General features: G+C 27.5%; 1 protein-coding gene across 1 annotated transcript in view; it reads left to right on the top strand.

Moving 5' to 3' along the window:
* LOC100159730 (metabotropic glutamate receptor 4) overlaps nucleotides 1-27706 on the top strand; it is an 86336-nt gene that overhangs the window by 25822 nt on the left and 32808 nt on the right. The window contains exons 3-6 of the mRNA XM_029486887.1: nucleotides 4817-4950; nucleotides 7277-7602; nucleotides 14250-14412; nucleotides 16992-17205. Coding sequence (XP_029342747.1) covers nucleotides 4817-4950; nucleotides 7277-7602; nucleotides 14250-14412; nucleotides 16992-17205 — 837 coding nt within the window. The remainder of the gene's footprint in view (nucleotides 1-4816; nucleotides 4951-7276; nucleotides 7603-14249; nucleotides 14413-16991; nucleotides 17206-27706) is intronic.

Here is a 27706-nt window from a genome sequence, read left to right as displayed (position 1 = left end):
AATCCTTGAATTGCGGTTTCCCATATAGGTCGAATTATTTCACAAACTTATATAGATGCACTGACACCGATTTGTCTGTGTGCTGAGGTAGGTACACTAAAACTGCGATAAACTCAAACCAAGATATAGCTATACCTAAAGCGTATATACTTTATGAGATTTGTCACGAAAAAACTGCACACACGCGATGCCGGGATATTTAGCTAATATTTCAGATAATTAGGTTAGGTACTAAGTAAGTATTTATAAGTTGTATAAAATTGTATTAACTACTTTAAAAGATTATCTAATATCAAAATTTCGTCAGTGTTCTTGTAGTCTTACGTTTACCTACGTCATATCAGTTATAGATGTTACATTTCACACAAACACATAATCAACACCTTACGAACCTCCTACATAGGTATTTTCAAACTTTATTAGTTTAATTAATATCTGTATTATACAGTTATTAGTGTATATATATATATTATACATATTTTAGTTATAATTAATAACACATGGTACACCATCATGTTTATCTTAAAAACTCTGTCTATGATATTATTATATTAATAATGAATATGTTTACCGAATAATTGATTACTTTTAATGGTAAAGACTTTATAATTGGAAGGTCATCGTATTACACCTGAAACAAAATAAAAGGTCTAAAATGAGTACCAAATTTTAATATTTAGAAAATATGTTCAGTTTCTGTATTTATATTATTATTTACTGAGGACGCTACTATAATATTATAGTGACAAAAAACACATTTTTTGTTAATATTTATTTTTATTTTTTGGAAGTTAATATTCTGTTTTCAAATATAATATTTTAATCACTACACTTATAAACTATAACTTTTATATACTATATAGGTATTATAATATGTTATCGTTGTAAAATAATTAAGAGACCATTGCTAGTATTAAAATATAGTATATAAATAACTAACCTACCTACCTTTTGGAAATAAAATTCAATATAAAAAATATGATGTTGGTAAAAATATACCTATAACTAATATTCAATTTATAATACTGCATGATTAAACTGTATTACGAGTTGATTTGTGCACAATGGACGTTTTCCTGAGTAATAATTCTTTAGTATTCCATTGAGTGTACTTGTAAATACTTTTTCATCAGTTTCCCGTGTTATTTTTCTGCGTGAATAAATAATGATAGGTAAATAACTCATGGCTCGTAAATTACTTCACATTCCAATATATAAGTCTCTGCATTATATGCTATTTTAATAATGTACCTTACATGTTTATGTTCATATTTTTCGTAAAAATTTTGTTATTCTTTATTTAGCGATGCAATAAAATAAATAATTTTGGCAATAATAATATTAAATAAGAGTTGGAAATTGATAAAACCGTTTAATTTAATGCAGAAACTCAATAGTTTTCAAAATGTTCCTCTGAAACATTTGATAATATAAATAAATATTATATTTGTTTAAAAAACAATACAATAGACTATTCGAAGTCTTTTCATCTATGGTTATCCTCAAACTGTATAATAAAATGTTGAAACCACCAAAAAAGCTTTCATTAATAAAATAACTGTAACGCAGTGGAAAAACTATATAGGAGAGTCAAGAATAGACATTGAAACATTTAAGTGTAATCTAGAACAAGGTTGGACTGCAAAGTTCGGTAGGTACGATATTTTTACGGCTAATATAAAAATCATTTACCATTCGGATATGGATATGAAGTCAATATCAAATACGTAATCAGTAACACCACCGTATTGACACTCTAATACATCATATTGTGCTCGAAACGCGTGAGCATTAAGCTTGAAGATGATTCTTTAACCCAGAATTCACTGTCATACCCAGGGATTCGACAGCAAATATAAATACACACACACACACACACACACACACACACACACACACACACATAAACATATTGAGACTAGTCTGGGTATCACTAATGTTGTTCCTGCTATAAACTGTTCTACGACAAATAACATTCATTTGTATGTGTTTTTTTTTATCTTTAGTTATATACCTATGTCCTATATATCTCAACTAATCATCTGTATTATAATAATACCTAGCGATAAAATAGTTTTATTTATTTCGAAAAAAAAACTCCACTCAGATGAAACAGAACACTACGAATTGAAACCTACAAAATATATAATTCACTGTGTACCTATGTTTATTCTATAATAAAATAGGTAAATTGTTTGATAAAAATTATACATACCTAACTATATTATATTATGGTTTGTATAGATGCATCAACTAAATCACTTAAAACCCCTTTAGGCAGACGAGCAAAACATAAATAAAACCAAGATCTAATTAGCTGATGTCACTTTCATCAATTATTATTTTATGATTTAAGTATGTTGTAGAGTGGTGTTTAAAAGAAGGTGCTTGTTAAATAATTTAATGTAAATTTGTTTAGGTTTTAAAAATAGAGTAAGCATTAATTTAATTTAAAAATAAAAACTATAAAATTATATTATACAGGTGAAAGGCAGTAAGCTAGGTAGTACCTATAGATTTTAATAGTAATCTTAATAAACTTCAGCAGCAAAATATTTAAGAAAACCATATTCGTTGTAGATTCGTAATTGTATAGGTAATTAAAACGTAATTAATAATGACTAGTGATGCAGAAATTATAATTTTATTTTTATATTGACTCCTCAGTTATTCAACCGAATAACAACTAACGATGGTAAACACTATTTGATATTATTTAAAATTAACGATAAATTAACATCATTATTTGAATTATTGTTATTTGCTTTAGATAAAATTGAGAAACTTTTTTAAGTTCAAAAAAAAAGTTCATTAAACTCCTCTAAAAATAATTAAATATTTATTATTATCTACAATCCAACTGATTCTCTAATTAATTAAAATGAGCATTTAAAAAAAAAAAATTCAAATAGACACTAAACCTCAAAATTCCACATAAAAAATCATTTAAAAACGTATATGATAAATATTTATACTATGTCTTAGTTACCTAGTTGTACATAACATTAAACAATGATACAAATAAAGAATAAGAACTAATAATACATTTAAATCATTATATTATATTATATTATACTTCATCAATATATCATAATAATTGTGTACCTAACCTATATCGCTTTTACTGTGATATTTGATAATAATAATATTTATATCGCTGTAAGTTTATCCATACCATGAATTTTATTATATAGATAAAACAGTTGCGATGGATTTGTACTCACTTTGCAATAATGACTTGACTTTTTATTTTTATCAGGACATTAACAAAAAAACACGGAAAGGGGGTATAAATTATTATCATTTTCATGATGTAGGTCGAGGGGTATTGCATATTTGCATTCGATATGACATTATGTACATCGTATATAAATAGATGTATTAAGCATAGTACCTACGTCTTAACTTTGGTCTTGCGTGCACATTCTAAAACGTTCTCTCTAAATTGTTCACGCATTTAATAAACTCTACTGGAGGGGGTTTATTTTTTAAAATTAATACACCTCCCCGTCAGCCGTACTGACATATTTTATCGAGTACTTACACAGTTACCTATATGATATTGTACTGCACATTACAGATATTATATAATTCGAAAAAAATAATATAAAGTAATATAACTGCTAGTGAAATACTGTATCATGTAATATTGTAATTATTTTATACCGTCAATAGAAATCGATTAAAAGTGTTACATATTATTTAAATTATATACATTATATACATTAATCCAAATAGGTATAAATAATTATTAGTTTCTTGTTTCTTGCCAACTTTAAAAGTATAAACTACAACAAAAATACTCAGAATAATTAAAATAGAACTTGGATATAATTGTTTCAAAATAATAATATTAAACATATATGTCTGAATGTCATTAACCGAATATAACAATAAATTGTAAAGTATTTCGTTTTGGCGAAATAAAAAAAAAACATAATATATTATAATATTCTTATCTTGGTATCTGTGTTTACTCGTGTAGAAACAAAGATTTACTGAAAGTCAATTATATAGGTACCTATAAATCTTTTTTTTACCGAAATTTTTCATTCAATTGAGAAAATTATTATTTCACGTTTTAATGATGTGCGAATATCTACTCGGGGCAAAATATTTACAATGAATCCTCAAAATCAATATTTTGATAAAAAATTACAACTAATTAACATTTAGCGGTCACCTACCTTTATTTAATTATTTATGAATTATAGTAATGTTATAATGTTATAATATTAATATAATATTTGTATAGTCGTGAATACGATTTTTAATTTTAATATGTTTTGATAATTGTATGACAAAAATTAACTTGTAAATATCACAGAGATTTATTAGGGTTTTTTTATGAGTAATTCGTATTTATATAATTTCTTATCTTAACACGGAATATTTTTTTGAAATTTTGATGTATAATATAGATACATAATGATTATGGAATAGGTAATTTATTATTATTAAAAAAAATAAAAAATGAATATTATCTCTTGCCATTTCGCCCATCTTTAGTAAGCCTTAGGGCTTATAAATTATATAGAATGTTGGATCAATGTCAGATCAAATTTATCAGAAAGCAATTTTTATAAAATAAAAAAAATATATATAAGATTGTCAATTGAGATAAAAGAAAACCAAAAAAAAAAGTAAAAAGTAGATATTTTATTTATTTTTTGGAAAAGCCTAGTGTTATCTATTTCCTTCTATTTAATTGAAAATCTGACTGACAAATGATCACCATGTATGCTATATTGTAAAGTAGTTTATACAAGCTAATAATAACGTTTCAATATATTTGTGTATGCATTGGTCTCCAAAGAGACGCGGTTCAAAACAGACTCATCAAATCCACCGGAATCCGTTTGCAGTTTGCCGTGCCAAAAAGGCCAAGCTAAGCAATATCTGGAGGGCGAAAAATGCTGCTGGCACTGTTTCAACTGCACACAATACCAGGCAAGACAATGTTTTTAATAAAGAAAAATAAACAATAACGCGATACCATTTCCATAACTCATTAGTCGATGTATTTGAAAACCATAGACGTCGCATTAGCCATACAAATAAATAAGAAATATTAGGCATAATGCTGCTTATTCATTTTTTATTCTTATAACATATCGTTTCAGTGTAAATCCCAGTATTTGGTACGTTTTTGTTTTGTTTTGTTTTATTTTTTTTAAACGTCATGTGAGGATATCGTATTTTTTTAACTCTACCTACGTGAATAATTAAACATTTTAATTTAGTTTTTTTTTTTTTTTAGATTTTTTTTTGTTTTAATATTCTACATAGGTTTTTCACAAAGCATATGTGGTTTTTTTTACCTATTGTTCGTAAAATAAATTGTATTGTTCTGAAACGAAATGTCGAACAGTAATTCAGTCTCACATAATTTTACTAGAGAGATATTGGACGATTATGTCTAATAATATTGGCACTTGTTGACGTAAATATTATATGTATTTACCAGGGACCGTTAAATATTGTATTTGACAAAATTAATACGAGAACAAAATATTTATAATTATTTATCTTTTCATTTTGTTTTAATGTGTAAGTATCGGCTACGTGGTTATTATTTATAAGCTCTCATTAGGGTTTACATTAATTCAACATCATAATATCAAGTTAAACATTAAATTTTTTATTTTTATTTAGAAAATTATTCTTTTGACATCTGAAACCCAATTCAGCCGTCTTAATATTCATTCAGTTGCAATACATTTTGTTTAAATTAACAGTTATTTTTTTTCATAATATTCAACCTCTAAGTATAATTTGTATATTTTTATACCTAATACTTTTGAGTTTACAAAAGCGTCACTTTCCTTTCGTGTAGGTATCTACTTCACTACGATGCTGAAAATATAATCCAATTTACTATCATAAATGTATTGTTATCGATTCGTAATAACCGTCAATAATGATTGCAAATATTATACAGCGATGCTGCAATGTATTATGATTGATTTTGTTATTTTCTATTATATTTCATCACTGTTTATTTTATCGTTCAAAATTATAAACTAACATATCAGATTCAATTGTTAATATAATATAGTAGTACTGTGTTGTTGTCAAATAATTACTATTTTCAATTTTGACATAAATCCATAAAAATTAAAACCCAAATGCAAAATAAATTATGACGAAAATCGTATTGAACTATTTCAAACGACGTGTTAATACATGGATCTTAAACAATTTAAGTCTTTTGCGACATGTTTACCTCATTAATTGAAATGTTGAAAAACTTTAAAATATACCAACTGTAATTATTACGTCTCGAACGTTTAATAATTTTGCAAACAGCCTGTAATGAATTTAATAATTTTCAGTTCAGTAAAGAGAATCCACAGTGTGTTGTTGATTTTGAAACTAAACTTCTACATGACAGAATTTAATTATTTACATGCGTATGACTCTGCCATAGTAGACATCAATTTACAAACGTTTAGTATGAAATATTACACTAAATCAATTAAATACAGGAATATTGTAGCTGAAAAATATTTATTATTTTAATAATTTAGTACACAGTACACTCAAATTTAATTTAAATTACCATTTGTTCCAAACTCTTAAGTCTAAAGTGAGTAAGTATATAGGTTGGTAAGAGGCAACGATTTAGAAACATTTTAAACATTATGTAAATAATATTCATTTATAGATATGATGAGACGAGTCGCGAGATAACAAAACAATATGTATTTAGATGAAAGATAATAGAAGAATATGATAATAACACAATCTTATTTTCATATCTTAATATAATATAATGTATACTAAAACTTAAATACGTATCTAATATATTAAATATTTTGATATTCATACTTCAAAATCATAATCATATTATATTTTCTTTTAATAGTAGCTGCAAAATTATTATTTGTTCATATTTAGGTATTATGGTAGGTACTTAATATATTTGTATTAACTAATATGGTCCATGGATGTCACGGAAAAATATAATTATTCAATTCGTCAATCGTGCACATTTGTAATTGTAAGCAATACGACTCGTCTAGGTATAGGCATATTTTGTTTATCAATGACACGAATATAATGGTTGATACCTTCTTTATAACTTAAAAATTACAATACAATTAAACACTGACATAGGCATATCATTTAGTTATAACGTACCTACTAAGTCTGGTAAGATTGTTTCAATTAAATAGGTAACGCACGAACGATTTAGTTGACTTTGAGTTTTATCAGATCGTTATACCTATCTACGCGCATTGAAACCGTAGTATGATAATAACGTACTTTCCAGATCCGTTCACCCACCGACGAGACCAGATGCGAAGTTTGTCCCGGAGGCACGTTACCCGATAGTAGTCGTCAACGGTGTTTGGCAATACCGGAAGCATTTTTACGGGCAGGAAGCAGTTGGGCCATTGGGGCGATGGCACTGTCAGTGGCAGGTATTGCCATCACTTTGCTAGTGGTTTCCGTGTTTATCAAACATAATCATACACCGATCGTGAAGGCCGCCGGCAGAGAAGTTTCGTACGTTCTTTTGTCCGGCATACTGCTGTGCTATCTCATAACGTTTGTGCTCGTGCTCAAACCCACTGACATCGTATGCGCCGTACAAAGGTAAGTCCCAAATCGTTAAAATTGCGCATTTAAATCATTTGATTCTACCGATGTTTCTATATCATCGTAGGCTATCCATACAATATGAAAATAATAAATACTTGTGTGGTGATTAAATGAGGTAGATACATTACAAAAACACAATATTTATAATAACAAAACAAAATATTGTATTAACTATTAGAAAATATAAAGACATTTAATAGAAGATGGATTAAGAAAAAGATGTTTAGTTCAATTTATAGCATTACATATTTAGATAGATAAATACTAGAATACGCAAACTTAATTAAAATTAATATTAAATCATTTACGTCAAAGGCTGATGTCTAGTTCCGTTAACTTGCGTTGACTGAATTGATCTTTTTTTTTTTATATAATAATTTGTTGATCCATTTTTCGTTTGGGTTTAAATAATATGGCAAGAGAATATTAATCAGAATATTTAATATAATATCGCAGTTCAACGAAAAAAATATTGAGAATTCATATTATAATTGGGGTAATTGTAAAAAAATACACAGACAGTACGAAATTGTTTTTGTATTATTTATACGACTAAGTTTAAACTGTAAATGTATTAGGCACTTCAAAATTAAAGTTAAAAATACAATAAATCAACCTTCCATAAACTTTTTTGATGTAAGTTTTATTATTAAAACATCATACAAAGCTACGGAACACAATTAAAATATAACTTATTATATTAGGTATTTATTTTAAAGCTTTAGATTTTATCTAATGTATCTTATATAACTATATCTTTGTTGTTGTTACACAATGGCATATTTACGAGAAAAAGTGTTTTAAGAACATTCTAAACTATTTAAAAAAGTATTTTTTTTTTATATATATATTAGCAAGGCATACAATATTATTTTCTGGTAGTATAACTATAAATCAAGTGTTTTTTTTTTATATAAATTATATAAAAACAATTCTAATTGAAGATAGTCAGCCTAAATGTATAAATAGGTATATATTATGAATTAAAATTACAGTATGTTAAATTCATTTTTAACTAAAGCTTTGCATTCAGTGGCGTATTTAGGGGGGTGGCCCCCTAGGCCAGGGCCCATAGTGAAATTGCAGGTTCAATCAAACCATTGCATGTATATTTGCACTGTTTACAATTTTACACCATGATTAAGTTAGCCAGTTAATTAAAATCGTTTTTGAGGAATCAGCAAGGAAATGTTATATTGTCAGTACTTGCTTTGATGACTTATTGACTTTGATGTTAAATTCATAGTAAAATAACATCAAAATATATAAATGACGCTGTCATTATTTTTAAAAAAAGAACCAAAAAATTAATTTTACATAGGAATTATAAAATTAAATTGCGCAATTTATATTTGTACTGTATATATTTAAATGTCATAATTATAACCACCCCAAAAAATGTATAATTATGCCCATGTTAGTCGTGCTATGTTTGTCTAGTGATGACTGATAAATCGGCCCATAGTGAATATAATTCGTATATACGCCACTGATTGCATTAAAAATATTATTGTACGTATAAAATATAATTATAATTTATTTTAAAAGTTTAAAATACCAACGACTAATAATTTTAAATTACAAAAAAATAACAAAAACCGTTATTCTTTGTTCAAATATCCAATTCCGTCCAAATTGAACTTAGATATCTATAAACGAAATTGTTCTTCTATAATTTTTTGGATTTTTTGGTTACAGTATGAACTACTTTTTTGAAATCCTTATAATTATTAAAATAGAACATTTAAAAATGTTATAAACATTCATCTCTGAGAATCTAAAAGTATATAATCTACAACAATCATAGTTTCTAGATAATTTGGGCAAAATAATTAAACTTCAGAAAAAAACAATTTTATACGGGCTTGAAATATCGACTGATTATTAATATAGATTAGCAAATTTAATAACAAAGACCACGGTTTTTGTAAAACTAGTTATAATGTTTTACCTTCAAATGCAACAAAAGAACCTATTTTATTATTGAAACCAAAAATTAATGATTAGTTTAGGTTACTTATATTACAAAGTCCTCTATAAATATTAAATACTACAATTTATTTTATCAAATAGGTAACAAATGATAGGTAATTTTAATTGATCATGTATGTACTTGCAGGTACATTGTATATATTATGTAACTTTTTATACATCAACGAGTATAACTAACTCAAATAATAGCCATGGTTTACGCTCATGATAAAATGCAATACACGATATTTAAATTACCTACTGAAAATATTATGTAGTATATTTTAATGTTTAAATTATAAAAACACATTTTTCAAAAACAAATAGCCTTATATCCACAAACAAAATAGTATTTGTAATTTTATTTGCGATTATACTCGGTCATAAAAATGTACCTTACCAAAATATAACAGAGTAGGTATTTATTATTATGGGAATACTTCCTGAGGACTTCATTATGCTGTCCAATTATGTAATGATTAAATTTCTCTACTAAAATGTTTAAGCATTACATTACCTTGTTGAACGTCGTTCAGTTTTTCAATTCTAACCTGAATAATGATACATAATATTAAATGCCCAGTATTTCATGTTACTGTTCAATAAATAAAAACAAAATTTGCTTAAGTACGTAATTAATTTATGTTTACATTAGTTAATGTTATCTTAATCTAAAATGTTACTAACCCCTCCCCCTCATATGTAAGCGTGACTGACTTCATATAATTTAAATCAATTTAATTTCTTAACAGTCAAAACACAAACGACTGGCACAATTTCAAATTTTACAAAAATACATAACAATTATTGGGGTAACCAACCTGAATAATATGGTAGCAAGGTCAATGGGCGAGTAAATATGATTGATTGCTCCAGGTATTCCAGAGTTATGTTAGAAATTTAGATCATGATAATAATTTATTACATTATATTATGTTAAGGTATATATCCGTATTCGTAGAATTTTGTTATTCGCCGGTGAATGATACAACATAAAGATAGGTAGGTACTTACCAAAATTCGTTGTGAATGTTATTAAAAACCATCCTTACACGGTCATACATCGGTGACGTTGTTGACATATAAAATAGAATTTCATGAATGTTGATCGCACTTGAAGCTCAGCGCATACGATAATATATTATACTGTGTATCTTAAATTGTTGATATGTAGTAATATAATATGGATTGGAAGTAGTTGGATGGAACATTCTGTATTTGAGATTTTGTGGTCAAGTATAATATTAATATATATATATAATGCTACTGCATGATACGTCTAGTACCTATTTGCGCTTGATACCTGAAGATCATTATAACACGTTAGTACATTCCATACATTGACACGTGGATACTCAAAATATCTCGGAGATATTGAAATATACTGTCTTCATAGATTATAGATAGGTACCGACTTTTACAAACTAGGAACAAAACATGGCATAATCAATTGTACCCTTGTCTTCAATTTACAATGCGCAAAGATAAATTGTTGTTATTAAACAAAGTGCTATCTGATCAAGAAATTTCTTTAAGGAAATGTAGGTATCAAATATCAAAATTAGACCAGTACGCAAAACAACATGGTATACGGCCGATAAGTCAACCAGTATTTATTTAATTTAATTTAATTTTTTTTATTTTATTTAGTATATTATTTAAAACCGTCAAGTCCAATTATAAGTTTAAGACAACATAGTGTACAGATACGCTTTAGGTTTAATAAAAAAATAAAGGTAATATTGATTAATATCGATAATGTCGATATGTATATTTAATATGTATAGATATATAATATTGCTGAAGAATCGATGGAAAACAACAAAATATTAAAGTGAAACAAAAGTAAATAATAATGAATTAACTACATTGCTTAAAATATATAATATAACAAAAAATACGATTGAGGTATTACAAGTATAGCTGTTGATTTCATATTTCTCTAAAATCCGTCTTCAGCAAATAAAGTAAAAGCAACTGTATGGTCTGTGCAACTTCATTTAAGTATGTAACCTGCAATTTTTTGATTTACATAATTCACTACTTACTGGTAATTTTTCAGCAAATGATTTATGTGAAGTCTCATAATGATGTTTAATGTTAAAACTTTAAAAACAGCTACTATCTGGTGGCAAATCAAACAAACTGGCAAGGCCACTGAGTTTACCCATGTGTTTTATTATCGTTTTTACTTTTTTTTCATTGTCTGCGGGCCGGATAAAATTTTCCGAGGGCCGTATGTGGCTGATCTAGTGCGTGGCCCGAAAATTGGAAAAACTCTTGAAAAATCCATTTAACACTATCAGATTTGCCGTTCTTTATTTTAGTTATAGCTAAGCAAGATATCTCATGTAATGTAAATTGGGTAGAAATCGTGCCTCTTCATCAGCTTTTTTATTGAGTTTAAAATGTTTTTTCTTAGTACTCGAGGTGAAATACTAAAATGATAGAGTCCTATACGTTTAAATGATTATACAATTAGTTAAAGGTTCGGAATGATCTTTGAAAGCTTAGATTATTAGGATTCATCATACTTAGTGCCGAAAAAGGACTTGTCCAAATAATGAAAATGTGGTCGCATACCAAATAACTTTCGAAAAGAAAAATTATTCCACTGTGCCACAAATTGTGATACTTTACATTGTACGATTTTAATTCTACAAAAACATTACAATTGTTTAACATCTCTTCTAATGCTACAAGGTGTTTATTGAAATATTAATTTTCACTCTGGCTATGCAGTATTGCACAAGTAAAAATGTTTAAAATATGGACATTTTGATTTGTCATACCAAAGTTTGAAATACATATTTTGAAAAACTCCTCGATTACATTTCATAAAATATTTCAAAAAGTCTTAATATTTCTACAGAATTAAAATCGGATCAACCAAAGTCTCACATTTTTTGTTGAACGGCAGCCGGCATGTATAAAAACGATATGGTTTTAACTGACTATAGAACTATGCTAAAATATGAAATATAAATTTGATAATGGGATTAATATAAATACATTTTAACACAATTGTTAATGATATTTCTCAATTGTTTAAATTATAACCGTTATTATTAAAAAATTCAGTGTCACTAAATATATAGGTAGTATTTATATTATATAATTTATCAATATACCAATTAACTAAAATAACGATTCATGAATATTGACCTTTATCCACTGAACATTTATATAAATAAACATTTAAATATTTTGATGCTATAATAATATTATTCATAATAGTATGGAAAAAACAATTTTAGCTTAACTCAAAATAAAAACTACATATTTTTAAATAAACATTTTTATTAAAAATATTAATTAGTTAAACTTCTATAAAATCGTTTAATTTGTATTTTATCTTTCAATATAGAGTTTCTTTGAATTTTTTACTTTTATCGTATATATTGAAATACTCAATACTTAATATTATAAACCTATACATTGTATATACATTTTCTTGAAAAGTAAAAAAAAGATTATAAAGGTTAAAAACCTAGGAACTATTCAGAAAGATTTCCAGTTTAAAAAACAAAAAACTTAACACATTTCATTATGCTCTCCTAAATATGAGCTTAGATTTTTTTGAACCATAACTCATTAGCTCATCATTAGTACAACTTTAATTGTTTGGAAATAAATTAGCTGACTTTTGATTACATATCTCGTTAATAATAATAAAAACGTACAGTTTTTAGATTGCTAAATTTCTTCAATCTTCAGAAATAATTCTCAACATATTTTATTCTTGTCACACATTCGATGTCTATATACAGTTGTGTCCATGGAACTTTTATCATAAATAATCCCGGTGAATGAAAATGACAATTTCGTCATTTTGACAGTTTTAATTAAACATCATGGTATTTACGTCGGTTTTAATTTCATCTGTTAATTAGTTCTGTTCTAACCTCAAATTAGAATATGTACATACTATTTTAATTTGATTAAAAAAACTTCGTGTTTCGCATATATATATATATTTGTGCTTTGTAGTCTTTAATGTTTCGAAACAGTTTCTTTAAAAATGCATTTTTATAATAAAATTATCCAAATATTTAAAACCGTATCTTACATTCATGTTGCATAATGAATGATTTGTTTAAATTATCAAACTCATTGTACAATAATAATTAGCATACTAACTTAGGCATAATATCTCAAAGCGAAGTGGTCAGATAATTTTAGTTGATCTACTAGAATTACATAATATAGAAGGTATTATAATTAAATATCGGGAAATTTTTAAAACTCTTGAATTTATATGCATTTGATGTTTAATTTAAATATAATCTATGTATACCTTTCTTTGCTAGCATTAATTTTTAACTTTTATGTTAAGTTTTTTCAGGACACAATTTGTGTACCTAACAATATGTACCTCGTTGTAATTTATAAGTAAGAAGTGCAAAATTGTGAATTTATTAATTTGTCTGGATTGTTTTATATTTCAGATGTTTTAGACGCGATGTGCTTTAAAGTTTAAAGGTTTCTTATACACACATTTTAAATTTTGTAAATATAATAATTATAAAGTTTCTAAAGTTGACGTTTTCTTAAACCGAAAAATAAAATATTCAAACAATTGATCGAACCAACATACATGTTCATAGAATATGATTGAATAACTATTAACGCCAAATGTCTATTTATTTATTCATGTAATTTTGTTTCAGATTTGGTGTTGGATTCTGTTTCACTGTTGTGTATGCTGCATTATTAACGAAAACGAATCGCATATCACGCATATTCAATGCTGGACGGCGAACTGTTAAACGTCCCAATTTCATATCACCAAAATCACAACTGGTCATCTGCACGGGACTCATATCGATACAAGTATGTTATTTTTGTGTACCTTATTATTGAAAAAGATATTTTTAATTTTTATGTATTCGACGGCCCTAAAACGGTATGATTATTTTAATATCCAATACATTTAAATATTACATGTTTTTGACATAAAATATTTCAATTGTATTACAATAAATTACATTTATTTTATTTTAAAGAAAAACATATTACGGTAAAATTTGATAATATATTATTATCAAGTATATAAAATGGATAATATTTTATTTTTACATTGTAAGTAGGTAACTTATTTATATTCAATTATCGCTAATTTTTGTTAACAATAAACTATGCAGTATGCACTAAGATTATTATTTATTATTAATTTCAAATATGTTGTTTAAAACTAGTCTAGACGTCTCAAACTACTAACTTATTATCAAATTTCTTCTGATTACTTTCTGTTGTTTTCATATCCATATAACGTAATACATTGGCAGATATATAATTACTAGAAGAACACGTTCAACCATTGATATATTGTCTGATCTACCTAAACAAATTTTATTTTATATTAGGCTGTTGTTTGAAAACCTGTTGTTTAGAATAACGAAAAACAAAAAATACGATTCATCAAATCATCAGATTTATTTAATTAAACATGTCTTTGAAATAAAACCGTGTATGCCTGGTTGATATTTTGGCTATAGCCCATTTGGCTCACGTTTTACAAAAAGGTCAATTCCCAAACAGCTCCCGTTTTTGACAACACAAATTCCTTCTCACTTCATACAGACTTAGGACTGTCTCAAAAGAGGCGTGGTTAAAAATGTGTTGGTGTTTTTTCAAATGTTATATTCAAAGTAAATTATAAAATGTTACCTTGTATAATACAAGGTTCAGGCTAAAGGTTAATTTTGTATGCATACTTTTTTATATATTCCGTCTGAGATATTTCATAAGATGAAAATTGTATTCATCATTGGTAGCCCCAACGAATTCTTGTTTATTTTTTTTATTTGCTGCTAGAAGTATTGACATTTGACATGACTGCGAGCTTTTATTTGCATCTTAGATTGTATTTCGGTCAGTATGTCAATAACTTGAGATGAGCGGTATTGAATTCGCTGTTGAATTTACAATGGAATGATTCACAGGTCATTTTTAGTCAAAGAATGGATGAACAATTCAGACCACATTTCGAGAGGGAAACGACTATCTATACCTATTTAAAACTTTTGTTATTGTCACCGATTAGCCGCCAATGATAGTTTAGCCCATCACACGCGCTATCGATTTTAAATTTTAAATTTAGAATTTATGTGGTCGAATACCGGAACCGTTTGGGAATTTACGTGTTCATGAAACCTTTTTTGACATTATCCGTTAGCGAACCATCAAACAATAGATGTGAGTCATAATATGGGTTGCACCGGATATTTTAACGTTTGCCTGCAAGAAACACTGAACACGTAGGTATATTATAATAATATCGTGTTGAATGAATCATATATTTATATTCAGACTAGCTGAACCCATGCACTTCGTTGCCCATTAAGTGTACCAACTATATATGACTCAAACTTTGTTCAATTCGTTATTTAATATTTGGTGTATGGTTTCAAAATTAATCTTAACTTTTCCGTTGCCCGGAATAAAAATTCTGATTCACAGCAGTACATTATCAGGTAGGAAATCTACCTGCGGTAGATCGCGGACCCCGTGCTTTATGTACGTTAGTGTATGATTTGACTCTAAAGTATTAAAGTTATACCAATTTTGTCGTATTCTACCTATGGTGGATTTATATAATCAATTAATACAAAATCCTAATCTAACCTAACCGTACTAAAATCAGATGAATAAACGCAAACGCATACAAAAAAATTCATTCAAATCGGTCTAACCATTTAGGAGGAGTGTAGAATTATTGCGCTTAGCAACACATTCTGCGATTTATTTTTATATTATATGAAATCAACAAACATGCCCGATTAACCAATAGCAACCAATATAATATAATGCACTGTTGCGTCACTGTTGTATTTTTTACATACAGATTTGAGATTTCCTACCTTTCCGGTGGATTTTCCTAAAATTTTATTTCGTAAAAACCTTCTCCTGGCAGTTACGAACATCTTAAAAAAATTTGAGCCAAATCGGACCGGCCGTTATCGATTGATGAATTGTTATACATTTTTGTCTCTTTTTTTATATATATAGATTATACTAAAATAATAATATATTATATATATATATTTATTATTTTGATAAAAAAGTACTACACTGTTTTTACTACAAAATATATTATGTTATATAGTTAGAGATCAATGATCACGTTTAGACTTTAGAATAAAAAGACAGGATTCGAATCCCTTATATATTGTTCAAGTTAATGACGTATTTTTTACGTTTCACAAATATATTATATATATATAATATATATAAAATATATCACGCGCGTGTTGGTACACACTAATAGTGGCGCAAAAAATACAAACAAATAAGCCAAACGCTCTTTAATAAGTTCTACATTTACAACAGCTGCGTGTCTATAATGTAATGTTACAAAAACATCGGTAACCTACCTATACACACGTTTCGTATGGACGACCACGTTTCAGGTGCTCATCAACGGCATATGGATGCTGGTCAGCCCGCCAAAGGTCATTCACCATTACCCCAGCAGGGAGTCGAACATACTAGTCTGCTCGTCGTTCATCAACACATCGTACGTGATAGCGTTTGGATACCCAATAGTGTTGATTGTCGTGTGCACCGTGTACGCCGTGCTCACCAGAAACATCCCGGAAGCTTTCAACGAGTCCAAGCACATCGGTGAGTGATTATTTACGTAGCGCTTATATAACTTTATAGGTTTCGGTAAAATACGACGATCACGACTGCAATCTCTAGACATTGTCGTAAATTATATCTGAGTATGTTATGTGCTACACATTGCAGATAATCCCCGGAAATTGCCATCAATTAACCTCGTGAAATTGACACCATTGATAAATGAAGTATAGTTTCGGGAATTATCGACACCTATCAACGGCCATTTGGTTATCTTTTCAAGTTGTCTGAATTCACTTGCTGTCGTTATATGTATATATATATAATTTTCTACGTTTTTAATCAAGTAGGAATGATAATTTGGAATGCAAATATCCCAATATAAAAACTTCAAAAGTTTGCCGTAAATAGAAAAATAATAAAAATATGTAACTCATAAAATAATGAGTTGGTGGGTAATTAGATTAGCTTTAATATTACAAGATATTAATAAGATATCCGATACCGTGGCCAATCGGTATAATTATTTGAATCTAGAAAAACGTCCACGTGTTTAGCCCTAAAAACTTTTTTTTTTACTATTATCTTAAGAGGATGTCAGCGCACAATTAATTTTCTCTCTCTGGCCCACGCGCAACATAGACAAAAAGCATTTACGCAAAATCATTTTTTCTATATGCGTTTAAGTAATCTTAGAGTAAAGTTACCTATTTAAAAAAAAGATAGAAATAATATTTTTGAGGGAATGACATATCGATTTTTATATTTTATTATTATTTGACTTTGTAATCGACTTTCAAAATAAATAAATGTTGTTGTAAATTTAAATGATGTTAAATTGTTTTGAGACAATATTTAGACAAATCGATATGTCATTTCCTCAAAAGTATTATTCTCTATTTTTTTTATTTATTTTGAAAGTCGAATACAAAGTCAAATAATAATAAAATATAAAAATCGATATGTCATTCCCTCAAAAATATTATTTCTATCTTTTTTTTAAATAGGTAACTTTACTCTAAGATTACTTAAACGCATATAGAAAAAATGATTTTGCGTAAATGCTTTTTGTCTATGTTGCGCGTGGGCCAGAGAGAGAAAATGAATAGTGCGCTGACATCCTCTTAAAATGAAATAGAGCAAAGTCGGTAGACAGCTTATTAAAAAGAGGTTATCAAGTATCTACAAAATGTGAAATTTTAAAATTAAAAAAAAAGATTTAAAATTTTTTAACTATTAAAAAATAGTCGATTTCAGCTAGATTTTTATTTAGCACCGCAAGTCTTCAAAACTGGAGAACGAATTTGGTTGTTTAGGGTTTTGTTAGAAGCACATTGGCTAGAAGAAATGCGATGTAGAGTTTCAGACCTATTCCTTTAATATAGTTCATTTATTAAAGACCTTTAAGGTTGTACATTATAAAAACATAAATAAATAATATTTTTAATTAAGAACTAGACTGACTTGGCAAGAATTTTTATATTAAACAAATCATATAATTATTATAAAAATAATTTTTAAATAAATCATACTAATTTCTTAAAGTCAGTCTGATTCTCATAATAAATGTTTGAGTGAAAATGTCAAGTAATTTTCGGTTAATCGTATATGTTTCTCTATTGAACTATGCAATTCACATTATTTACTGGGGATTGATGTAAAATAAATGTATGTATTTGTATTTAAAATTTAAATTATTTACCATTGTTTTTTAAATGTATAGTAATAATTAGTTACTGGCGACAATGACCTAATAAATGTATCGTGTCTGGTAAAAAGAGTTAATACCCAGATGGCCAGATATCATGATTCACCATAAAAACTTAATAGAATATTGGGTGACCTATATAAAGAAAGCCGCTTTTGAAACATCCAATTTTTTTTTTGTCTCAATTATGTTGCCTACATTATTTCTTATTATTTCTATTTTGTTTTCGACTCTATAGAACCCAGGAAAATTATTTGCAAATAAAATGTCTAGTAATAGAACCTTTTAATATAACTTGATATTTTAACGATGAAAAATATATAATTTACTCTATAATTAGAAAAACTTATTATTAAGTAAGCATTACATTTTCAGGACATAAAAGTTAAAACTGCAAGTGTTATAAATAATTATTATTTTAAGTAATTCACCATAATATTAGTCTGAGAATTTATAAAGTAAACAAAAAAAAAAAAATCGAGTAACCAATTTCTTATTAAAGTTTTAATAACATATTATAGTTAGCCTTGATCAAATTTTCAGCTTGGGATACTTCTTTGAAATTGAAATATAACCACTTTATATTGGAATATATAAAGTGATAAGATTTCTTCAATCTAAAATAGAAAATTCATGAAGCACTCATTCTATCCTAAAAACGATCACATTCATACAGAAAAATCAAAACCATCATTGTAAAACCCATAACACTCGTCGTTCTCGCTGAAATGAAATACATTTAACATAGTTTACACCGCAGACATAGTTTCTATTAGGTTTAGACAGGTATCAAAAATATTTTTTTATCTGCGTTTATGTAAAAAAATTAACTTACGCGATAGTTCACTTTCAATATTTTCTCCATTTCCTCCACCATTCCTCTCCATCCCACCACCTACAAACACACACGCACGCGTACGCACACATACACACACAACCATTCGATATAATTTACGAAACTATTTTTCGTTGATTAGAATCTTTAATAATGCTAAATCACCAATTTCCTAAATGGAACTTAACAGACTGTCCTTACAATATTTTACCTGTTTATTCAGGGGTGGTGGTGGGAGTGGGGGTGTAACTACAAGTAGGGATGATGTTGATGGTGGTATACGTGTGCGTGAGTACTACTTGGAAAATGCTATCTTGGCCCATTTTAGGATTGAGGCATGTGTTAAAAACAACAAATACATCGTCGTAACCCCTACACTATATCAAATTAATTAATTTATCCTCTTGGCTATGGCGCACGATATAGAATACGCTGTACAATCCAACGCTTGGCGTACAAAACAACATTATTACTACACGTATTAGAAAATGCTATATTGTATTTTATGTTTCCCACAGAAGGTATACTTTATTATTTGTGTCGAGGCAAACCAATTTTCTCTTTTTACGGTTAAATATTTCTTGTGGTGTATATCGAATACATTTATTGTTTTCAGACATAACATATGTTGTTATTACAATAGGTACCGGGTACATTAAAAAAAAACACTTAAAATAATTTCCATTTTATAATTCATAACGATTTTTTAATTATATTAGTTAAAAACGAAAATCAATAAATAAAACGCATGTTTAGAATTTAATATGTCAGCACCTTTTTATTGTTGGAGGCTATATTAACTGTTACCTACTTGTGAGTAGTGCGTCGTGTATGTACAACTTATTGAGGTTAACTTTAGACGGTAGAAAGAAGTTGGAAACCGTTTTACCTGTTGGTTTAGTCGGACAAATATACGAAAACTATTTTCACATCAAATAATAATAAAACTATTAACACGCCAAGATAGAAACTCTAAGAAAATGTGACGAATGCTTATATGAAAACAGATGTTAGGAGCACAGTGTTTACGTTGACTTTTGTTAGGTACTGCTATTATCGATGTTTTTCAAGATTTTCTCGGAGAGCTAACGTTACAAATTTAAAGTTGTTATCTGTTCATATTTTGAACATAATATCATCAACTTAAAAGTGAACCGATTAACAATTAAGACATTAATGTACATAATTTAATTTGCAATACAAAATTAAATTTAAAGTTATTAAGTTTTCCTCAAATGTATTATATTCAGAAACAATAAGTTAATAATTAAAATAATGATATATTATTTTCTTAATACAAATTAAACTATAGAATTGTTTCAAAGCAAAAAAGTAATTTAGAATAGACACTTATAATTTGTTTAAATAATTTATGTTTGAAAATTTGGATTAACTGTAAGATGTTCCATTACTAATCATGGTCATATATTATAGCAAAACAATTATATTGATTGATTACTATATCATTATACAATTTCTTAGATAAATAGAATAACTTCCTTTCACTCCGATAAAAGCCACCTGATACGACAAATTTCCATTAGTCTAATAAATATATATACTGGACTTATTTCTGTTCCTCGGATTTAAGTGGCTTAACATAAACAATATATTTTTTGTCACCTATATAAATTCAAACATTAGAATTAATAAACCAAATTGAATGAATGTAATACATGATATTATAATCACTTGAGGTTTAACTGATTTTTCATTTTGGTATTTTAATGTTTATTCTGGTAAATGTATGCCGAAATATTTCTAGATCGACTTTTTAAAACCATTTTTGGTAAAATACTTATTTATATGTTAGTACCTACTACCTATAGCCTGTAGGTACTAACTTCGTAGCTGTAAGTTTTCTTTAATCGGTTTTTTGCGTTTTTACTTATCGTCATTATAGAGATACTAATATTTAATTTTATACAAAAAAAATAATTTAATTCAAACAGAAAATGTGACAATAGGATCATAAAACGTGCTGACTGTTAATTTTAAGCATCACGTTTTTATGTCCAAAAATAATTTGACAAAAGGAAATGTATTAAAGTAGTCGAAAATTGACAATTTATCGTTACGGGTTTTATATTGTTAATTCACTCAAGCACAACATGTAACTGTATATTTTAGGTACGTAGATAAATGAAAGTTAAAATAGTAAATGTAGTTACAAAAAAATATATATATTATATTATAATAATGGTACGTGCAGTGATAATATATTAAAAACATACATTTAGAACTTGATGAAAACATTTCACTATTTTTTTTAAATTCATTTTCGAATAAGTGTATACAATTTAAATTGTTATCATGGACATCAATAATATATTTGAGGATGACTGTAGCATATAATTGTTTTAATATACTATAATCAAACATAATTCATAATATTATGTATAGAAAATAGCATATTTTATAGTTAGTGTGCCAGAACAGGTGGAGAAAACTGCTTATCACACTTACTACAATAGTATAATCTACAAGTCATAATGCCATTTAAGGATTAATACTATAATAATAATAAAGTAATTTTGTCATGCTTCCAAAGACACTTACAAAATACAAGTTTACATTAATATACAACGATTCGAGTTCTGAATAGATAAAGGTAATACAACGTAAACAATTTCGTTGATAAATGGTTTGGGGGCACACGATTAAAATGTAGAGAACATTGTGACGTTCAACCATTGGACCAATAAATAAATTCATGAGTACAAATCCCAAGTCATTTTTTTTTTCGTAGTCGTAAACAGTAGGTACTACAGCGAATCTTTGGATTATTCGATAATCGATATACATTACGTTTGGAACGATCATATAATATTATCTTATTAATCGAAAGTTTGATCTTTATCATAATTAATATTTCTTTTTGTGAGATGTTTATTCATACCAAATTGTATATTTATGATTTCAATTTTGATTTAACTAGGTAATATTGTGGATTTTTTAAATACAATTTTTTATAACTTATTGTAAAATTAAAAGTTTGACAAAGCTTTAAATTTGTATACCAAATAAATTCTATAAACTTAATAATATTATTATGTTTTACCATATTATATATTATGATTCAGCAATTGAGAAAATTATTTTATCGGATATAAATCAATAAATCATAAATGCAATAACTATAAAAATAATATTGGATTCAAGGTTACAATATCATATGAACTTTGTTATGTTATATTTGTCCCAATTGTTAAAAAGTTTAACAGTTTCGGCTAGCCGATTTTTAAATAATTGTATATTGAATATACTAGTAATAATTGTTCAATTTAGGTTGTTTTTTAGAATTTAAAGTGTTTTTACTTAGTTGAAGAAACAAACTTTAATTTCTGATTACGGGGAAATTCAATTGAGTGGAAATGTTCAAATCTGTTTACATTTTCAGTTTGATACCCCCCTGGGTTCCATCGGCTTAAGCGTATCTGAACATGTTCAGTAAATTCAAACCAATATAAGTAAGACACCGAAAACTAGAATTCCGTATCAGCAGCCAATATTGAATATAGTCAGACAAATTGAGCTTGTATTCGGTATAATAATACATCTATAATTTAAACGGTTAAGCACTGCAGATCGGTAATTTTCTCAGGAAACTCAAACTTATAGATGGAAAACTTTTTCATTTTTATTACATACCATTAGGGAATTATTTTATAGCTGTAGCTGTACCAATGGTAAAAGTAAGAAACGTTTAAATGTTATGACTTATGACTTTATGAGTAACCATTATGACTTATGAGTTACAAAAAATATGTTAAAATATCTGATACCTACCTATATGGCTATATACTTTAAAAAGACCCCAGGACATAAATATTTTTCTTTTAAACAATATTTCCATTTTATCAGTTATTATTAAACGGTTTTGATAAATCGTATTATGATTTGATAGTTCTAAACTATGAGTAACATAAACATCTTTACTAGGTACTGGGTTACAATCTTATCAAAATATCTCATCCAGTGAGCTTATAAAACAACGAACCAATGATGCCTTACTACCATAATTTTTGTTTTTTTTTTTTTTATTACTCGTGTCAGACACTATACAAAGCTAAACAATTTTAAACACAACACACGTATGAGCTAACAAATAGATGTGAACTAAAAATGTGACTATAAATGAGTAAGTAAGTGGTAGAACAATTTAAAAATTCAAAGTGATACTTCTCTAATTTATATAGTCTCAGTTCAAAAACGAACTCCGTTGTACGGCATTTTCATTTGCATTTATGATGTCCTCTTATGTACAAGAGTAAGGACAAATCAGGGATTGTGTTATACGTCGTGATATGAAAAATACAATCGAAAAAAAAATGTTAATATTTGTAAACAACATTGTGACGTTTTAGCCTTTTTATGGTCCTGCTACGCGTGTATGGTTTCAATGAAGGTGAGTTTATTAGATAATGAGAGTTTGGATTTCAAGAGTGGTCTTATAGGAGGTGAAGTCTAGAGTTAACAGTTTTACGTTTTGACCCACATACATCTAAAATACGAACTATAACAAATTGGTTTTTATTAAAAACATTAAATATTTCATATTATGAACTTTGCCATTTACACAGATTAAGTACCTATGTATATTTCTTAACACGCTTTGAGCAAAGTGAAAATAATGTAATTTGTTCAATATTATTATTATAAGTAGAAGTTTCTCGAAAACGGAAATACATTTTTATATTTTACAATGTTTTTATGATTTTTGCTGTTTCGTAAAAGTAATTAAGAGAACCAGAGTTTTGGGTTACTGTTACCCAGTACATTGGCCGAAGTGTGTTTATTTCTGAGAAAATCTTGAATACTACAAATAAAATATAACATTGGATTCTTTATGTTTTTCATTATTTCTTTCTCCATAATAATTTATGGAAAAATAGTCGTTTCCTTAAATTATTTCTATCAGACTGGTTGAATTAAAAATACTTTAATTACATCATTCCAATTTAAACTGTTTTTTTTTAAATTATATCATTAAGCAGTCCTAATCTTTGTACTACTAATTAGATTCTGAGCGTAGCGATCAAAATATTGGTTTTACAATTAAACTAATTTTTTTTTTTATAGTTTTGTCTGACACTATTTAAGATTGGTAATAAAAGTTAGAAGGTACTTTAGAAAGTTTGTTTTTCGAATTTCACGTTGTTTCTCACGAGTGAGAATAACATCAATGTCATTTACACCAAGCTTATTTGTTTAACAAAAATATATTGACTGTTTTACCTAAGAATTTGTACATTTCGAGCAGTGTCAGCTTAACGTACAAATTGAATAGGTATTTATATTCTTGAAAAGTTAAGACGTGTCAACGTTTACGGTTTCCGATGTTGTATTAAATGAAAACAAAATTCTTTTCTATTCTACTCACAGTAGAATTTACACGGTTTTTATATGTAAATTTACTGTTACCTACGTGCTGCACACGAATACAAGATATAGTTTTTTTTTTCGTAAAAAGCATCACATTATGATATTATTATAATAATATTTGCATTGATCGCAATGCACGAGTAGTCTATGGATGAAGATATTGTGATATTGAGTTAATTCAATCGTTGGATCTCACGTCTCTTGGTGACGTAACACGTGTTCTTTCGCATTGTATATTTTATCAATAACAATACATTCTAGTTGATAAAAATAACGTGGGGGCGACGGAATGCACGAGTAGTCTATGGATGAAGATATTGTGATATTGAGTTAATTCAATCGTTGGATCTCACGTCTCTTGGTGACGTAACACGTGTTCTTTCGCATTGTATATTTTATCAATAACAATACATTCTAGTTGATAAAAATAACGTGGGGGGACGGAGTGGCCGAGTGAACCAAGGCGTCGGTCGTGACGCACACCGGCGCTGGTTCAAACCTCGGTTCACGGGCGGAATTTTTCTTGGGGCAAGTCGCGTAGTACGGTGTCCGGAGAACAAGTGCCGCCACATCCCCCACCCGGGAATGGTAGATACCTACGGGTGCCCACTTGAAAATCTGCCAAAAACTATACACACGTATTTACACCTACTGTTCCCTCCCCACTATTTAAAAACCACCCAATGAATTAACTTGCCACAGGTTAACTAATAAAAAAAATAAAAAAAAATATGTATTTAATAATTTTCAACTATTGTATATAATGTAATTATTTTAATAGACAATACGAGGTAATACAAATCAAAAAAATTTGAATAATAGCATTAAATTTAATTGATTTTATTAATTAAAACCTAGTTATTAGGTACTATAAATTCATAATGTTAAATTAAGAGGAAAGACTCAATATAAATCAAATATTCACACAAAATACCAATGAGCCTAACCTAACCTATATTATATGTAAAAACAAACAACGAAAAGTAATATTGATTAACTAAAAAAGTGTATGGTAGTTTGATGTGGCGCAGTGGTTGGCTTTAGTCGCAAACGTGTTCTGAAGTCAAGCATCAGCTGGTGTCACTAGTTTCCGAATAGGTAACAACCACCCGTATTTTAGTGACAAATCTTCACCAAATATACAAGTGTTCTAACCAACCCTATCCTCCCCCACAGTTAAAAAACGACTATATGACATAAGCGCCAAAAGTGAAAAAATGACATATCATTTGCGCCAAAATAAATATTTTATATAAGTAGTTTTTTCGAAATTGATATATCCTATAAAAATGATATTATATGTATATAATTTCAATACTCAATAATAAATTATAAATTTAATAAATTGGTTGATTTTTTAATCCCACTTAGCACCATCCTGATATTTCTTACATTGTACAATTATTTTTCTACAGATTATACATTTGTCGATTAAGATTAAACGTTTGAAGTTTTTGAACGATATAGTTCTAAATTTAATATCTGTTATTTAATATCTATTAACCGTGACACACAGGTACCTCGGATTTTGGCGCTTATGTACGATACGATTTTGGCGCTTTTGTACGATACAACTTTTTTTTTCTTATCTCATTTTGGCGCTTATGTCTTCCACCGTAAAAAACCTACTAAATAACCATTAGGCTAATGACCATAGATGTTAATGACTCAAATAAAAAAAAAAAAAAAGTGTACGATTTTGTTACAATTGTTTAAATATGAAGTTTCTAGACTTTTTTGTCAACAAATAATAATAATAATAATATATCATATTATTTTATTGTATATCTCCAACAGTTTCAATTTTCAACGTAAATTTAATTGAACTATTATTTTTTTATATTTAAATATATGATAATCTATTGTATACTTAAATACCGTTTGTATCAAAATGATTATCAATTTAACGTATTTACTATTTTTTTATCCGCGTCATGTCTGTATATTAAATACACATTATTTGGGTAGGTAGGTGTTGTTCTAAAACAACACTTTACAGTTTTGAATTAAAACATTGATTATTTATGAGAATAAATATTATTCATTAAAGAGATAAATGATAATACCAGTCATTGTGCAACGTGTTATTCTATTATACATTAATACTGTTGGTTTTAACTTTTTTAGACCACACTGCTTTAAATTGTTTGAAAAAATTTACATTGCTATATTCTCCAATTGTGATAAACCAAATTTTTCTCCACGAGAAATTTGATAATTCTTAAGTAACTAAGTTATTACGTTCTGTGTATTTGATTCAATTTGTAACTTGTATGAATTGCATCTATTTGTTCCTTCATTTGTTGTTATTAACAATTACTAACTTGTCAGTAGTCTCATTAGAAATCGCTATACTATTTTTTTCTCACGTTTAACTTATTTTCAATTAACTTTTTTTGGAATGTTTTGAATTACTTGTTGTATAACAGCTACATATACATATAAGTACCTACTGTATAATATTATAATATGTTTGAATTTCTGAATATTACAATATTTACTTAACGAATTGATTTTATTAATTTGTTTACAATTATATTTCATATTAACGTATATGTATGTCGAGGTAATTTATTTGTTCAATTCATCTGAGTGTGGCTTCTATCATAAAATTA

The sequence above is a fragment of the Acyrthosiphon pisum genome, chromosome A1 (assembly GCF_005508785.2).
Source record: "Acyrthosiphon pisum isolate AL4f chromosome A1, pea_aphid_22Mar2018_4r6ur, whole genome shotgun sequence".
In the NCBI taxonomy this organism is placed as follows: domain Eukaryota; kingdom Metazoa; phylum Arthropoda; class Insecta; order Hemiptera; family Aphididae; genus Acyrthosiphon; species Acyrthosiphon pisum.
Note: the sequence above shows the minus strand (reverse complement) of the source record. Positions and strands in the feature narration are given on the sequence as shown.